Source organism: Nerophis lumbriciformis, linkage group LG14 (assembly GCF_033978685.3).
Source record: "Nerophis lumbriciformis linkage group LG14, RoL_Nlum_v2.1, whole genome shotgun sequence".
Taxonomy (NCBI): Eukaryota; Metazoa; Chordata; class Actinopteri; order Syngnathiformes; family Syngnathidae; genus Nerophis; species Nerophis lumbriciformis.
In genome coordinates this window covers 34,363,795-34,382,352 of record NC_084561.2, presented here as the reverse complement: position 1 = coordinate 34,382,352, position 18,558 = coordinate 34,363,795, and the positions used below count along the sequence as shown (strand labels likewise).

At 39.4% G+C, this 18,558-nt stretch overlaps 1 protein-coding gene and 1 long non-coding RNA gene across 5 annotated transcripts in view; one reads left to right on the top strand and one right to left on the bottom strand.

Annotated features, from left to right (window-relative positions):
• The window catches only part of LOC133616392 (uncharacterized), a 58,219-nt gene extending 49,255 nt beyond the window's left edge, over window positions 1-8,964 (bottom strand). Inside the window, exons 1-2 of the long non-coding RNA XR_009816863.2 lie at window positions 8,404-8,964; window positions 5,031-5,196 (exon numbers count right to left, since the gene is read on the bottom strand). This is a non-coding gene — a long non-coding RNA (uncharacterized lncRNA). The remainder of the gene's footprint in view (window positions 1-5,030; window positions 5,197-8,403) is intronic.
• tns3.2 (tensin 3, tandem duplicate 2) overlaps window positions 1-13,743 on the top strand; it is a 135,220-nt gene extending 121,477 nt beyond the window's left edge. For all 4 annotated transcript variants that reach the window (XM_061975572.2, XM_061975571.2, XM_061975569.2 and 1 more), the window contains 6 exons: window positions 1,192-1,269; window positions 1,485-1,562; window positions 5,014-5,182; window positions 5,275-5,343; window positions 7,110-7,139; window positions 12,546-13,743. In XM_061975572.2, the coding sequence (XP_061831556.2) occupies window positions 1,192-1,269; window positions 1,485-1,562; window positions 5,014-5,182; window positions 5,275-5,343; window positions 7,110-7,139; window positions 12,546-12,687 (566 nt within the window). In that variant the 3' untranslated portion in view covers window positions 12,688-13,743. The remainder of the gene's footprint in view (window positions 1-1,191; window positions 1,270-1,484; window positions 1,563-5,013; window positions 5,183-5,274; window positions 5,344-7,109; window positions 7,140-12,545) is intronic.
• The last annotated feature ends 4,815 nt before the right edge of the window (window positions 13,744-18,558 follow it).

Sequence of the window (18,558 nt, the reverse complement as noted above, 5' to 3'; positions counted from 1 at the left end):
TTGAACACTGCTGATTGGCATTCTCAATTCCTTGGATACATTTTTATACCCCCTTGCTGTTTTATGCAGTTCAATTACCTTTTCTCGCAGATCTTTTGACAATTATTTTGCATTCCCCATGACTCAGAATCCAGAAACATCTGTGCAGCACTGGATGAAAGATGTAATGGTCAGTCAGAAGCCCAGAAACTCACTGACCTTTTATACACACACATTAATTACAAACAAACAGGTCACAGGTGAGGATTGGAACCTTGATTAGCCATTCAAACCTGTTTGTGTCAACTTTTGTGGATGCTATCAGATCAAAGTCACTGGGGAATGTAAACTTTTGATCAGGGTCATTTGGGTACTTTCTTTTGTCATTTCGATTTAAAAAGAGTAAACACAGTTGTTTGCCAATAAATAGCTTCACACAACCATTAAGCATGAGTGGAAGAAAGGTTTTTGTGTTATCATTCATATTCTCTGAAGAATGGCCAAGAAATCATAAATTCTCCCAGGGTATGTAAACTTATGAGCACGACTGCATATATATAAATATATAATTGATTCATCTCCTCTGAAAAACCTTCTGCCACATGTATGTTCTTGGGTCTAGATCATTTCAGCACTTCTTCGTCATACTAAAAAAAGGTTCTGTTGTCTAAATCGTGTTTCCTATTTTGCCCAGAAAAGGTGCTACAGATTATAGTTACGTGCTGCATGTTCAACAATATCGTAAAACACTACAGGATGGAGTTCATACAGTAGATGTGCCGTAAATACGTTTTTCCATGGTAACAGCCAGTAGACACCTCACACCTCCTTTAAATAGGGCTGTCAGCACCACTTTTGCACTTGTTATCAATTGCGCCGTGCAGTCTTAGTAGATTACCCGCAACACACCCTCTAATAGTATTCACAATTTTATAATTTGCACACGCTACTTAATGTGTGATATTTGGGATTTTAGTAGATTAGGCCCTATGTAAGTACAGAAATGAGCACATAAACAAATAAAGACACAGCTTGTATTTACTTTTTTGTAAGTGCAGTCCGTCAGCAGTTTATTGTTGATTACTGACCATCTCAACTGGTTATTGCTATCCTGTGAAAGTCTGCAGTTAAACTCTCCATTTTTTATTAGGTTTTTCTGTTGTTCTTGCCGTCTAATGTTCATTATGAATTCATGTTGTATGTTTCTCTCAGGAAGTCTCACTGCTCTGGTGTGTCAACACTCCATTACACCTCTCGCTTTGCCCTGCAAGCTCATCCTGCCTGACAGAGGTAGGCTCTATACTACTGTAAATGTGATACATACATTAAATAGAAAAGTGTCTACACAATATGGAAATTAAATCTTAACCAAGTTAGAAATGTATGTCAATGTAGGTCAGTGCAAAAGTTTTGATGCAATTCAATATTTGTCTGTTGCTAATAAAAATAAAGAGGCTTGTGTGTTTGGTTTGCATTGACTCCTTTTTGTGTGACTTTTCTTGCAGACCCGTTGGAGGAGCTCAGTGACTCGTCTGCAAATACGGCAACCAACTCAGCAGCCGAGCTTTTAAAGCAAGGGGCAGGTAGAAAAAAATAATTCAATTAATGTTCTGTGAAATTCTATACTAACTGTGCTAGTATGATTTAGTTACGATGCAATACACACAAATTATGTCTTATGATAATCATGTAAAGAGATTAGATTTGCTGAGGTATAGCACTGAGTTATACTGCAAAATGCTTCTAGTGTTATGCACTTAGAGAATATAATAGTACAATACATTAGAACCAGTGACGTGCGGTGAGGTTCATGGCTGGTGAGGCACTGACTTCATCACAGTCAGATTTACAATTATATGAACCCTAAAGAGTATCTTATTCACCATTTGATTGGCAGCAGTTAACGGGTTGTGTTTAAAAGCTCATACCAGCATTCTTCCCTGCTTAGCACTCAGCATCAAGGGTTGGAATTGGGGGTTAAATCACCAAAAATGATTCCCGGGCGCGGCGCCGCTGCTGCCCACTGCTCCCCTCACCTCCCAGGGGGTGAGCAAGGGGATGGGTCAAATGCAGAGGACACATTTCACCACACCTAGTGTGTGTGACAATCATTGGTACTTTAACTTAACTTTAACTTTACACCTACAAACTGTAGCAAACAAAAGCACATTTAATAAAAAAAAACGTTATTATGGTCTTACCTTTACTTATAAATGAAGTCCATGCGCCGCTCCTTTTGAACAAAAGCATCGATAACTTGTTTATAGAAGTCTTCCTTATTTTTCTTCAGTTTTAAAAGTCTCTCTGTCTCGATGGAGATCTTTCTTTAATTATTACCTCCTGCTTCGATTGAAAGTCCAGTTTAGAAAACTGTTTTATTTATATATATATATATATATATATATATATATATATATATATTATATATATATTTTCTGTGCAGCAGTTTCATTTCTTCCTTTGAGCGACATTTCCCGCATCTACTTTGTTTTAGCAATCAATAATATTTTTGTTGTTTTTATCCGTCTTTGTGGGGACATTGTTGATTGTCATGTCATATTCGGATCTACATTGTGCTCCACAGTAAGTCTTTGCTGTCATCCAGCATTCTGTTTTTGTTTACTTTGTAGCCAGTTCAGTTTTAGTTTTGTTCTGCATAGCCTTCCCTGAGCTTCAATGCCTTTTCTTAGAAGCACTCACCTTTTGTTTATTTTTGCTTTAAGCATTAGATACCTTTTTTCCCTGCACGCTGCTTTCTGCTGTTTCCGACATCTACAAAGTAATTAGCTACCTGCTGCCACCTACTGATATGGAAGAGTATTACACGGTTACTCTGCCGAGCATACTTGCCAACCCTCCCGAATTTTCCGGGAGACTCCCGAAATTCAGCGCCTCACCCGAAAACCTCCCGGGACAAATATTCTGCCGAAAATCTCTCGATTTTCAGCCGGACCTGAGTGAGGACGGCCTTTTTTCACGACGGGAGGACAACAGGGTGACAAGAACTAAATCATACAGACTAGAGATAAATTGTATTATTATGTTTATCTTACCTAAAAATAAATATATTTATTAATTAAAAAAAAAAAAAACTAAATACATTTTTACTATATTTCGCTAAAAACATCAAAATTAATTGTATTTTTATTTGTATTTTTTATGACTCATTACATCCAGCCATAGAATTATACATTAAAATAAACATATTTGAAATAATTAATTTTAAATTATCATAATAATTCATTTTAAATGACCATATTTAATTATTTAAAAGATTGCTTGTTTATCAACAACTTTAGCATTTTATTCATTACATTTTGAAGCTCTCAGAAGCCAAGTTATGTTATATTCCTTAATATTTATTTATGCAAGTTTGAAGTATCAATTATCTAAACACAGTTTTGTTTGCATATTTTCAGGATGTATATATATATATGTATATATATATATGTATGAAATACTTGACTTGGTGAATTCTAGCTGTCAATATACTCTTCCCCTCTTAACCACGCCCTGCCCCACCCCCGACCACGCCCCCCATCCCCACCCTCCCCACAGTGCCGGCCCAAGCCTCCATGGGGCCCTAAGCAAAATTTGATTTTGGGGCCCTCTATTTCTGCCAATAATATTGATTGATCATTCACACACCTACTATAAACTCATTGCGGCTCTGGCAGTGTTGTTTACATTATCCTATTGTCAGCCTGGCATGTCTTTACAAATGACATGTCATTTATAAAGATATGAGGGTGGCCCAGTTAAGAACATAAATAATACCAATGAATGAACGAATGATGTCCAGAGTACCACATATGGTTCCTAATCTTAAAATGTAGAAAACATTCAGCTACAAGAGTGGCCTGGGGTTGAACAGTCCAAGTGATAAAGCTTTGTATTTACAGTAAAAGTGTCATCTTGTCTCATCAGTCTTGTACATATTAGTCTTTAATTACTAGTTTATATTTTTAGTTAATTGTTCATATTTAATGTTTACTTTGTACAAAGAGAGCGCAGTCTACTGAAGTTAAATTCCATGTGTGTTAAACATAACTGGACAATAAAGCTGATTCTGATTCACTTTATTATTTTTGGTAACAAAAACCTGAAACAGCAATGTGCAAAAATGTTGACCTAAAATTGTGTTTTTGTACAATAATATATCTTTGATCACTTAGAAATCATCAGTCAGACTCTTACATGCAAAAAATAAAAAATAAGAATTTTTTGTTAATTGCTTTTGGGGGCCCCCTGGTGGCCGCGGGGCCCTAAGCAAGCGCTTAGTACACTTATGCCTTGGGCCGGCTCTGCCTCCCCACCTCCTGGAGGTCTCAAGGTTGGCAAGTGTGCTGCCGAGCTCTAGACAGGACCGACACTAAACAACACATAATTTGCAGACTATAATTACTGGTTTTCAAATAATATTTTTAACCCAAATAGGTGAAATTAGATAATCTCCCACGGCACACCAGACTGTATCTCACGGCACAGTGGTTGAAAAACACTGGCATGAACAAGGTTACACTCGTTCACGTCCATTTTCTAGACAGCTTGTCCTCATCAGGGCCACAGGTGAGCTGGACCCTATCAAACCTTATTCATCAGATCAAACTTGATTTATAAAGCGCTTTTTATACATAAGAGAAATGCAACACAAAGTGCTTTACAAACTTAAAGGGGCCCTACTATGTGAAACCAACTTTTATCTTTTGGTACCTGGATGTAACGGTATTATAAATAAGGTGGTATTTCGGTTTCAAAGTCTTCTCAAAAATACCGTGACGTGTGACAGTGTAGGAGCCTAAATGCTATTTAAGTTCATTTACATTTTATGGAAGGTCCTCTATGTTTATTCAGCCAAAATGGGACTATTTACTTTATTTGCATAATATGACAATGTATATATTGCATGCTTAAAGTAATTATAAGGCTCACTTTATTTGTAATTATTACATTTGTGGTTGAAAAACACTGCATTAGAAAATAAGTCCACTTGTATTGTGTCTCATAAAACATATATGTTTAATATGCTTGTAGCTTGCAATGTGTGGTACCTTGGCTCTGTGGAACTGGAGTCTCTCACGGGACACCAGGCAGTTCAGAAAGCGACCACGCTGACACTCGCCATGGACCCTCCGTCAGCCTCGACTGTTGTCCACTTTAAGGTGTCAGCACAGGGAATCACACTCACAGACAACCAGAGGAAGTAAGTGTGGATCTCTACACAATACAATACAATCACAAAATAAATACTATCTTTTAATTATACACTATTTCAACTATATATCATTCCTTAAGGCTGTTTTTCAGAAGACACTATGCAGTCAATACAGTCATCTTCTGTTCTCTGGACCCGCAGGGCAGAAGGTAATTGTTGTTTACATTTACAACACAAGCTCACATCTTTGCACGTTGAGACGTGGTTTCGCAATCACAGAGGATGAAGTAATAATTTTATTGGGCACATAAAATCAATACAGTAATCAACACATTTTACATGTGTTGAATTTGGTTTTATTTTGCATTCAACTTGTTTGATCTCCTAGGACAGGGCTATTCAACTGGCGGCCCGGGTACCAAATCTGGCCTGCGAATGACACTGAAGTTTAGTTCAAAAATTTGGAAGATAAATATTTTCGCAGCAAATTCCTAAAAACATTACAGTGCTCCTGTTGTAAGGACCACTGTAAACACATTGGTAGATCCTTACGTTGACATTTCAACCTTTCTAGCAAACATAGAACACTGGGGTCCAAACTTGTGATAACTAAGGCGTTCCCCAAGGCTCCCTTTTAAGTCCTCTCCGTTTTGACAGTTAAACATTTTTTTTTGTTACTGTAGCTTGTTTACATTAGATGCAACACGTGTTCATTTGTTCAACCTTTTTAAATATAGTAGTGGAGTTCCGCAGGGTTCCAATTTTAGGTCCTCTTTTTTTCATCATTTGTGCCTTTAAAATGGTGTGCTGAAAATTAGGTTAAAAAATACTTCCTAAAAACCATAGAGGCTGTCATTTAGATGATTTTTGACTAGCTAACAGCTCCTGTAACTAGAGACGTCTGATAATATCGGACTGCCGATATTATCGGCCGATAAATGCTTTACAATGTGATATCGGAAATTATTGATATCGGTTTCAAAAAGTAAAATGTATGACTTTTTAAAACGCTGCTGTACGGAGTGGTACACGGACGTAGGGAGAAGTACAGAGCTCCAATAAACCTTAAAGGCACTGCCTTTGCGTGCCAGCCCAATCACATAAAATCTGCGGCTTTTCACACACACAAGTGAATGCAAGGCATACTTGGTCAACAGCCATACAGGTCACACTGAGGGTGGCCGTATAAACAACTTTGACACTGTTACAAATAAGCGCCACAATGTCAACCCACACCAAACAAGAATGACAAACACATTTCGGGAGAACATCCGCACCGTAACACAACGTAAACACAACAGAACAAATACCCAGAACCCCTTGCAGCACTAACTCTTCCGGGACGCTACAATATACACCCCCCCCCGCCACCCCCTAACCCCCCCCCACCTCAACCTCCTCATGCTCTCTCAGGGAGAGCATGTCCCAAATTCCAAGCTCCTGTTTTGAGGCATGTTAAAAAAAATAATGCACTTTGTGACTTCAATAATAAATATGGCAGTGCCATGTTGGCATTTTTTTCCATAACTTGAGTTGATTTATTTTGGAAAACCTTATTACATTGTTTAATGCATCCAGCGGGGCATCACAACAAAATTAGGCATAATAATGTGTTAATCCCACGACTGTATATATCGGTATCGGTTGATATCGGAATCGGTAATTAAGAGTTGGACAATATCGGAATATCGGATATCGGCAAAAAAGCCATTATCGGACATCTCTACCTGTAACGCTAACAAAATAAATAGACCAAAATCAAATGTCTACTGTAGAGGACACTGGTTTTCTGAACTATACAAAATAAGACACAGTCTGGCCCCCGGGCTCTTAGTTTTTTTGAAATGTGGCCCCCAAAGCAATTTAGTTGAATAGCCTTGTCCTTGGGATTTAAACACTTGTTTTTTATACCTTTCTTAAGTTGCTGTTGCTATTTGGAAATAGTTGGATCTAATGACTATTTTGTTCCACACAGATGGACAAGAGGCAGTGATTCTACAGCAAAGTGCGTACCTTCATACTCATCTTTTCCCATCAGTGATGGACTAATGTGTTTTCTCAACTTTACCCTTCAGTTTTAGATCGTCTACTGTATGTCTGTTATTCACAAAATATTATACACTCCTTCTTGAGCCATTACCTCATCGCAATTAAGACGTTTATGCATTTAAATAATCCTAAGAGCTCAGTTGTCGGGGGATTTTTACCCCTGGTGCCTCACCCAGATGATGGTGAGGCAATCTAGGTCCCCCTTCTAATGGGTTCACCACCTGTGGTTGGAGCCTAGGTAGTTCGGTACAGTGTGAGCTGGGTTGTGGTTGAAGGCAAAAACTTTGTAGTTCTTGGGGGTGTGGGGGGAGGGATACCAAACCAAAGAGCGCTTCTACTTGTGACTTCTTTGTTCTGCTGTGGCAATGTTCATGTGAACCACAACAATGAGACCTGGAAGGGTGTGATTAGGAGGCCCACCACCCCCGATCTGAACCCAAGTGGTGTTTTTTTTAAATTAGACTGGGGGACATTGAGCCGTTGTTGTCTGTGTTCCATGCCTTCATAGTTAAAGCGACCAACCAGAGCCGTGGCCCTAAGGATGTCGGTGTCTGTCATGGTTGTAACCTTTGGACCCATTGGTGGACTTTGGTGAGAGGGATGTCGACAAGCTGAAGAGGGAGCTTTTTGCTCTGTAAGACCCTGAAGGAATGGGAATAGATGAGGCAAACTTTGTGCTTGGAACTTTGGGGACAGTACCTCTGGATTGACAGGTGTTTGCCCCACTCTTTTCTTAAGAAGGGTGTGTTCCAACTACAGGGGGATCACACTCCTCAGCCTCTCTGGTAAGGTATTTTCACGGACTTTACCAGATAGGCAAACCTCAGATTTAGAAGGAGCAGTTTGGTCTGCACCTCTTTTTGGACTTGGAGAAGGCATTAGACCACGTCTAATTCCTGCTGGGGGTTCTCTGACAGTATGTGTTCTGGACGCTATGATCTTGTGCCAGAGTTTGCTCTGCATTTGCTGTTAGTTGTATTCAGTTCCAGTGAAGATTGGACTGGCATTTATCATCTAATTTGTTCATGTCTTAGAATTTCTGGACACGGCCAGGGTGTTGAGAGGGTCTGGTTTGATAGACTAAGTACTGGGTCTATGCAGATCTTTGCAGATGACGTAGATCTGTTGGCTTCATCAGGCTCTTATATTAAATGACTGGAATCACAATCAGCACCTCCAAATCAGAGTACATTCTACCCAAACAAGAAAGTATGGAGTACCCTTGCCGTGATACTGCTCTTTGAAAGGTCAAGTATCTTGTTGTGAGGGAAGAATGAAGTTGGAGATCAGCAGGCGGATCCATGTGGGGTAGGCAGTGACGTGTCATCTCTTCCTCAGCGATAGCATGAGAAGCTAGGCCTTTGGAAGAGGCTCAGAGCAGAGCTGCTGCGAAAAGAGGAGCAAGATGAAGTGACTTGGGCATTCGGTTAGGAAGCCTCCTGGGCACCTCCCTGGTGAGGTCGTCAGAGCATGTCCCATTTGAAGGAGTCACCAAGAAAGACCTAGGACACATTGGAGGGAGTGTGTCTCTCGACTATAGCATGGGAAAGTTTTGGAATTATTCTGGAAGAACTGGACAAAGTGGCTGGGAGAATTTAGGATGTTAGCAATTTTGCAAGGCATGCCATTAGCTCTTCTCCAAACTAAACTGAGAACACGCCACGCCCAAGTACACAGCATCAAAACAAGTACTTGGCCTTTCCGAAGAAGAAAAAAGAGACAGGAGGTCGGCATACTGTAGCTGCTTTGTCCTCTGTAGCCGACTAGAAGTGAATGCTTGATGTTATTTCATCAACACTTTATTTTGTGATGATAATCAATTATATTTTTGATCTTCTACTGTAACTTACAATACTGTGATTGATGGGTCTGTTTTATTTATTTATTTATTTTATATTATCTGAAGCAGACGAAAAGCCACAAGTTCAACATTCAATATTTGGTCTTGTATTTCTCAGAAAAAAACTTTTCACTCTATTTTGATGTGTTAACTTCAGCATTCTATATTGACCTGATGTTTTATTTTGGTCACACACCGACTTTCCCATCCACATTTGTATATCCCTCTCAGACCTGGCTCCGCCGGTAGGGCTTGCTTCCTGGTAGCATGCTAAATATAGAGGGCCAAATGGTTCAAAATTAAAAAGATAAATTAATCTTCAAATAGACCAGGGTGGCCGTTCCACTCTGTAAGAAAGGGAACTGGAGGGTGTGTTCTTACTATCGTGGGATCACACTACTCAGCCTTCCCGGAAAGGTCTATTCAGGTGTACTAGAAAGGAGGCTACGCCAGATAGTCTAACCTCAAATTCAGGAGGAGCAGTGTGGTTTTTGTCTTAGTCGTGGAACTGTGGACCAGCTCTAAACTCTCGGCAGGGTTCTTTAGGGTGCATGGGAGCTTGCCCAACCAGCCTACATGTGCTTTGTGGACTTGGAGAAGGCCTTCGACCGTGTCTCTCGGGAAGTCTTGTGGGGAGTGCTCAGAGAGTATGGGATATCGGACCGTCTGGTTGTGGCGGTCCACTCCCTGTATAATCGTTGTCAGAGCTTGGTCTGAGTTGCTGGCAGTAAGTTGGATATTTTTCCAGTGAAGGGTGGACTCCGCCATGGCTGCCCTTTGTCACCAATTCTGTTAAAAACTTTTATGGACAAAATTTCTAGGCGCAGTCACGGCGGTGAGGGGATCCGGTTTGGTGGCTGTAGGATTAGGTCTCTGCTTTTTGCAGATGATGTGGCTTCATCTGGCCAGGATCTTCAGCTCTCACTGGATCGGTTCGCAGCCAAGTGTGAAGCGACTGGGATGAGAATCAGCACCTCCAAGTCCGGGTCCATGGTTCTCGCCTGGAAAAGGGTGGCGTGCCATCTCCGGGTTGGGGAGGAGATCTTACCCCAAGTGGAGGAGTTCAAGGACCTCGGAGTCTTGTTCACGAGTGAGGGAAGAGTGCAACGTAAGATCGACAGTGGTGTCTGCAGTGATGCGGACCCTGCATCGATCCGTTGTGGTGAAGAAAAAGCTGAGCCGGAACTGGTCGATCTACGTTCCCATCCTCACTTATATTCATGAGCTTTGGGTTATGACTGAAAGGACAAGATCACGGGTACAAGCGGCCAAAATTAGTTTCCCCCGTCGGGTGGCGGGACTTTCCCTTAGAGATAGGGTGAGAAGCTCGGTCTTTCGGGAGGAGCTCAAAGTAAAGCCGCTGCTCCTCCAAATCGAGAGGAGCTAGATGAGGTGGTTCGGGCATCTGGTCAGGATGCCACCCGAACGCCTCCCTGGGGAGGTGTCTAGGGCGCTTCCGACCAGTAGGAGGCCACGGGGAAAACCCAGGACACGTTGGGGAGACTTTGTCTCCCGGCTGGCCTGGGAACATCTCAGGATCCCCGGGAGGGGCTGGACAAAGTGGCTGGGGTAAGGGAAGTCTGGACTCTCCTGCTTAGGCTGCTGCCCACGCGACCCGAGCTCAGATAAGCAGAAGAATCTGGATGGATGGATGGCTCTTCAAATAATGGCTAAAATGTGTCATTAATTCAGTAAATTATTACATCATGGAACAATTAAATCAATAATTAAATTGTTAAATAATGAAATCATGAAATAAATAATTACATATAATTAATTTGATCATGAAATGATTAACTAAATAATGAATGAATGATTAAATATGATTATACATGAAATAAATTAATGACACATTACATTTATTTATTTAATTTTGCCCCTTTTGGCCCTGCATAGCTAACTTCCGGTTTCATTGTATACTTCCGTTTAGTTTTCCTCATTTTGCATGTGTTTTGGGGGGGAGGGTTTGGACATTGCTGTGAGTTTGCCCAGCACTTGTGTGTTGTGTTTTGTGAAGTTGCACGTGTTTTGGTAGTTTGTGTATGTTTTAGACATTGCAACGCCTTTGCCCCTGTCGGCCACTGTTAAGAACAATCAATGACTTAAAGGGGAATTGCACTTTCTTTGGAATTGTGCCTATCATTCACAATCATTATGAAAGACATGACGGCGGATGAATTTTTTAATGCATTCTAATTATTTAATAAATGTGATTAAAAAGTCAGCTTACAATGGAGCCAATGGGAGCCATTCAATTCTGCCTATTGAGCCCCTAGAAAACATCCAAACGCCTCCATTAGGGTTTTATATACATGATGTAAGTCTATATGTAATGTAGTAACAGACACATTTATAATAGCATTTAATATTTATGTATTTTGATAACTTTAAGCATACACAGCGCATTAGTTTCAAAAACACATCACATTTGCTTTTTTTTACTTCATCACTGAATTCTGCTCACTGCAGACTTCATGAGAGCCAACAAACATAATAAAACATCACTTACTGTATTCGGTCTGCTGTCATTAGAATGCCGACTGCTCGGATGTTCACATATTCCCATTTAGATGAAGAACGTCTCATAATCCTCGCAAAGAAACATGTTGGAGGAAGCGGGGGGAAAGAAACATTTTTCGTGTTGTCCTTGCCAGTTCTAATAGTAATAATAATAATAACTGGGATTTATATAGCGCTTTTCTAAGTACCCAAAGTCGCTTTACATGTAGAACCCATCATTCATTCACACCTGGTTCTAAATAGTTTGTCTGCGTTAGCACTTATAATAACAATATCACTAATACTTGGTTAAAAATTAAGTCACAAAATGTAAATTGAGTGTTTTTGGCGCTTTTTGAATGGTTATTTGTCGGATTTTATGGGCGAAATAGTGAAACTCCCATCGGTTCTGCTGTAAGCTGACTTTTATTTATGCTCATTTAATATTTCGAATGCATAGAAAAACAAAAAATCCATCCATCATCATGTCTTTCATAATGATAGTGAACGATAGGCAAAATTCCGCAAAAAATGCACTTTAATGAAGCTACTTTTTTGGAATAATGATTTAAGGTTAAGTGCATGTGCCTCACAATACAAAGGGATCTTTCTGTGTGGAGTTCGCATGTTCTCCCCGTGACTGCGTGGGTTCCCTCCGGGTACTCCGGCTTCCTCCCACCTCCAAAGTTGTTGGCAACACTAAATTGGCCCTAGTGTGTAAATTTCAGTGTTAATGTTGTCTGTCTATCTGTGTTGGCCCTGTGATGAGGTGGCGACTTGTCCAGGGTGTACCCCGCCTTCCACCCGAGTGCAGCTGAGATAGGCTCCAGCACCTCCCGCGACCCCGAAAGGGACAAGCGGTAGAAAATGAATGGATGGGTGGCTTTTCTCAACATTTTTAGGGGAGATTGAAAAATAGATTAACTAGATTAATTAATTACATAACATTATTAATCAATCACTCATTTTTTTTTAATTGCATCACAGCTCTAATCTAAATATCTCTATTTGTTTTCCTCCTAGGATCTTTGGGTTTGTAGCAAGGAAATCTCAGAGTGAGACTGAAAATATTTGCCATCTCTTTGCCGAACATGACCCAGAGCAGCCAGCGAGTGCAATTGTCAACTTTGTCTCAAAGGTTATGATCGGGTCACACAAGAAGTGAGGAAACTCAAACAGACTTACTGCACTGACTCCAAATAATACAACTGTAACATTCACAAACCAAAACCTGAAGAACAAGAGCATCAAATGCTCAAACAAAGAAACTCCAGCACCTCCTCGAAATGTTTGTGCGGAATGTGCTGCAACGCTACCATGGACTGCATAAATTCATTTATGACTGATCAAAGAATAAAAACATACTTACTAGGGGATAATTTGATACTAGGACCCTTTTTTTTTATAGAGGGTCTGTTATGAAAATTTGATTTTCACAATTTATATCAAATTTTTGTCACGACCTAGTTTCTTTTCTCATTGATAGCCAGGGTGAAAATAGCATTGTTGAGATTGATTATAATTTTTTTTGAAAAAATGTTTAACTTATTTTTAAAAGTGGATTTCACATACACAAGGACACATGTAAGGTGTAATACCATTATTTTGTGGCTTCGTATGTTGGAAAACCTTTGTGCTGTGTTTATATTTCACTAAATATGTATCCATTTATTTGGATGTATGAAAGTATTTTTTCTAAATATACTTCATCCATGCCAGAAACTGTATTTTTGTAAAATATCATGATTCATACATTGTATAAAAAGAAGAGTGTATCTCAGGATTTGTGCTATTATGTCACATGTAATGTAATATGATTTAAATTTGAGTACAGTTTTGAATTGTATTGTTTTTGTACAGCTATGGAAAATAATAAGATACCACTAGAAAATTATACATTTCTCTGAATTTAACCATTTACAAGTATGTGTTTGGGTAAAATGATCGAGCACTTAAAACTACTGACAAGAGTATAGATAATTCAGTGATAATTTATTTAGAAAAAAACTCGAGTCTAACACTCGAGTTTTAAGAGCTCAAAATTTAAAAAACAAAACAAAAAACAGGTTCAATAAAAAAATGTTTTACTGTAATCATTTCTAACTGTGGATATGCTGACTTCAACTTTTAAACTTTGGCTGCTGGCTTGTGTCTGTGTTGCTATGCTAATTGTTCAATATCAATAAACATGCCCATATAACTAAAAGAATGCAATCCAAACGCGCAGCGTAACAATTTTTGAAAAGCAAGAAAATCCAAATCACAAGCCCTTAAATGAGCAGATTTCAAAAACAGGAAGTTAGATACCATCATATATTATGTGTAATTTAAAAAAAAAACACAGGAGTCATGTGAAAAAAAACTTGTCATTGCTTGAACGCGAACACCAAGTATTTTTCCTTTACCGCTTAAACTTACTGAAAAAGTGCATTTACACTAACCCCGTAGCATTGATATTATGATATCACAGCGCTTAAAGGGGAACATTATCATCAGACCTATGTAAGCGTCAATATATACCTTGATGTTGCAGAAAAAAGACCATATATTTTTTTAACCGATTTCCGAACTCTAAATGGGTGAATTTTGGCGAATTAAACGCCTTTTTATTATTCGCTCTTGGAACGATGACGTCACAACGTGACGTCACAACGGGAAGCAATCCGACATTTTCTCACTTTCGTCGGTGTGTTGTCGGAAGGTGTAACAACACGAACAGGGACGGATTCAAGTTGCACCAGTGGCCCAAAGATGCGAAAGTGGTAAGAAATTGGACGAAAGTTGTTCAAAATACGACGGTGTGGGGAAAGCCGACGAAATGGTCAGTCGTTTGTTCCGCACACTTTACCGACGAAAGCTATGCTACGACAGAGATGGCAACCGTCCCTTATGCCACCGAAGATGATCAAGAGAAGAATATCGACCCTAGCTTCCCTGGCCTGCTGACATCAACTCCAAAACTGGACAGATCAGCTTTCAGGAAAAGAGAGCGGATGAGGGTATGTCTACAGAATATATTAATTGATGAAAACTTTATTCATTACTCGCGGTTTTACGTAAATTATTATACATAAACTGTGTTTACCAATAATTTAGCTTAAAAACATTAATTTTTTTCAATCATTCGAGTACATTCGGGTAGTCTTGTGTAATGCAGTATTTTGTGTCTATTTAGGTATGGTTAACCTGAGTGCTAAAATTGTGGAAAAATATATGTTCTTAGCGCGCCTGAAATGGGCTGTCTGCACTCTCAAAGTGCATGTTGTTGCCAAATGTATTTCATATGCTGTAAACCTAGTTCATAGTTGTTAGTTTCCTTTAATGCCAAACAAACACATAGCAATCGTTGGTTAGAAGGCGATCGCCGAATTCGTCCTCGCTTTCTCCCGTATCGCTGGCTGTCGTGTCGTTTTCGTCGGTTTCGCTTGCATACGGTTCAAACCGATATGGCTCAATAGCTTCAGTTTCTTCTTCAATTTCGTTTTCGCTACCTGCCTCCACACTACAACCATCCGTTTCAATACATGCGTAATCTGTTGAAGCGCTTAAACCGCTGAAATCCGAGTCTGAATCCGAGCTAATGTTGTTATATCTTGCTGTTCTATCTGCCATGTTTGATTGTATTGGCATCACTGTGTGACGTCACAGGAAAATGGACGGGTGTATATAACGATGGTTAAAATCAGGCACTTTGAAGCTTTTTTTAGGGATATTGCGTGATGGGTAAAATTTTGAAAAAAACTTTGAAAAATAAAATAAGCCACCGGGAACTGATTTTTAATGGTTTTAACCCTTCTGAAATTGTGATAATGTTCCCCATTAATGGTTTTAACCCTTCTGAAATTGTGATAATGTTCCCCTTTAACTTTTTCCACATTGTTACAGCCTTATTCCAAAATGGAATACATTCATCTTGACCTTTAAAATTCTACAGACAATACCCCAGAATGACAGTGCAAAAAGCATGTTTAAAACTTTTTTGCAAATGTATTAAAATAAACAAAACAAAAAAAAAAATCACATAATAATAATGGATTAGATTTATATAGCGCTTTTCTAGACACTCAAAGCGCTTCACAGAAAAGTGAGAACCCATCATTCATTTTTACAACTCATTCATTCATCATTCATTCTCCGGTGTGAGCGGCACCGGGGGCAAGGGTGAAGTGTCCTGCCCAAGGACACAACAGCAGCGATTTTGGATGGTAAGAGGCGGAGAGCGAACCTGCAACCCTCAGGTTTCTGATACGGCCGCTCTACCCACTACGCCATGCCCCCCATGTACATAACTATTCACAGTTTTTGATGCACCTTTAGCAGCAATTACAGCCTTGAGTCTTTTTGAATACAATGCTACCAGCTTGACACACCTATCTTTGGGCAGTTTCGCCCATTCCTCTTTGCAAGCGCCATCAGGTTGGATGGGAAGCGTTGGTTTTCATCCAGGATGTCTCTGTACATTGCTGCATTCATCTTTGTCTAGTCCAGTGGTTCTTAACCTGGGTTCGATCGAACCCTAGGGGTTCGGTGAGTCGGCCTCAGGGGTTCGGCGGAGCCTCCGCCACAGAGGTAAAGAGACATCCGACTTATCGTGTAAATAAAAACTTCTCCCTATCAGCGTACTATGGCTACACCCAAACAATGTTCCCTCTAATTTTCCATCTGATTTGCAGGTTTTTTGATTGATATGATTGAAACTTTTACGAGCAGATTGCAAAGGAAGAGAATACACAGTACAGTTTACACAGTACAGTACATATTCCGTACAATTGACAACTAAATGATAACACCCGAATAAGTTTTTCAACTTGTTTAAGTCGTGGTCCACGTTAATCAATTCATGGTAATGTGTGTAAGGCGTGTAATTTGTTGTTAGTTCATGCACTGTGTTGGTTTGGTTGGTGATGTTCATGCACAGTTCATTTTGTGCACCAGTAAAAAAAACAAACGTTTTCTTGAATTTGAAAAAAATATATATATATATTTTTCACTAAAGAAGGGTTCGGTGAATGCGCATATGAAACTGGTGGGGGTTCGGTACCTCCAACAAGGTTAAGAACCCCTGGTCTAGTCAGAGAGGTGACCAAGAACCCGATGGTCATTCTGTCAGAGCTACAGCAATCCACCAATCAAGCCTGTATGGTATAGTGGCCAGACGGTGGCCATTGCTGAGTGAAAGAGTTTGCCAAAATGCACCTGAAAGACTCTCAGGCCATAAGAAACAAAATTCTCTGGTCTGATGAGACAAAGATTGAACTCTTTGGCGTGAATGTCAGGCATCATGTTTGGAGGAAAACAGGCATCACCAGGCCAATACCATCCTTACAGTGAAGCATGGTGGTGGAAGCATCATGCAGTGGGGATGTTTTTAGCGGCAGAAACTGGGAGACAAGTCAGGATACAGACTTGTAATGTACACAGACATCCTGGCTAAAAACCAACGCTTTCCATCAAATCTGATGGAGCTTGAGAGGCCTTGCAAAGGGGAATGGGCAAAACTGCCCAAAGATAGGTGTGCCAAGCTTTTGCGGCATCGTATTCAAAAAGACTTAAGGCTGTAATTGCTGCCAAACGTGCATCCAGAAAGTATTCAGCAAAGGGGAACTGCACTTGTTTTGGAATTGTGCCTATTGTTCACAATCATTATGAAAGACATGACGATGGATGGATTTTTAAAAATGCATTCTAACTTGCAAATAATAGTAAATAAAAGTCGGCTTACTGCAGAGCCAGTTGGAGCTCCTCTATTTCGTCCATAAAACCCAATAAATAACCATTCAAAAAACGCCAACAATACTCCATGTACATTTCATGATTTTAATATCAACAAAGTATTAGTGATATTGTTGTTATAGTGCTAACGCAGACAAACTATTTATAGCGGCGCCATGATGATCACCACCGTGTGTCCCTATATTTACATCATCGAGTGGTCTGCTGCTTTCTCGCTTCCTTACTCCCTGTAAGTTTATTGTAGATCATAAATCATGCATCTCACCTGGACAGAAGACGTCTGAGTAGGTATTCCGACAAGTTGGTAAACTTTGACAGCTATTTAGGACCTGGAACGGGCGAGGGCGACACTTGGTCCCCCTGCCCCTCCCACCCCGTTACTTCGTGAAAATTATGAGTAATTCTTCATCAAAAATTTGAATATATGAACATCCTAATAGTCTGCATCCTACTGACAGCAGACCCTGTGCAGTAAGTGATGTTTTATTATGTTTCCTGGCTCTCATGAAGTTTGCAATGAGTAATAATCAGTGATGACGGAAAAAAAAGCAAACGTGATGCCCTTTTGAGATTAATGTATGCTTAAAATGATCAAAATACGTAAATATGAAATGTTATTATAAATGTGCCTAATACAACATTACATTTATTTATTGAATCAAAGATACAGAAATTTTACGACATAGTGAATTTGCAAACAGCTAAAATTATACACAAAGCAAACTATAACCTGCTACCCAAGAATATACAACAATTCTTCTCAAAAAAAGAGGAGAAATATAATCTTAAAGAAAAATGTAATTTAAAACATTTGTATGCACGTACAACACTTAAGACCTTCAGTATTTCTGTATGTAGAATTAAATTATGGAATGGATTAAGCAAAGCAATCAAAAAATGTACTAATATGATCCACTTTAACAAACTCTTCAAACTTAAAGTGTTTACAAAGTACAAAAAAGAAGAACCATGATAAACATTCTGAATTTATTTCATCCATCCATTCATTCATTCTCAAAATAATCTTACTCATCTCATCATATGAAATATAATTTACCGGTACTTCACCAATTATTATTTATTTATTTATTTATTTTTATTGTGATTACTTATGGAGTATATTGTGAATAAATTGAGAACAGGAAGTAAACAAATTTTTTTTAGCAACTGTTATGTAAAAGAAAAGGGGTAGGATTAAATAAGCTCTGCTTCTTCCTACTCCTTTTCGAACATGTTGAAAAGAGAAACTGGAAATTGTGATGTATCATGTTGTATGCTTGCATGTTCAAAATAAACTCAAACT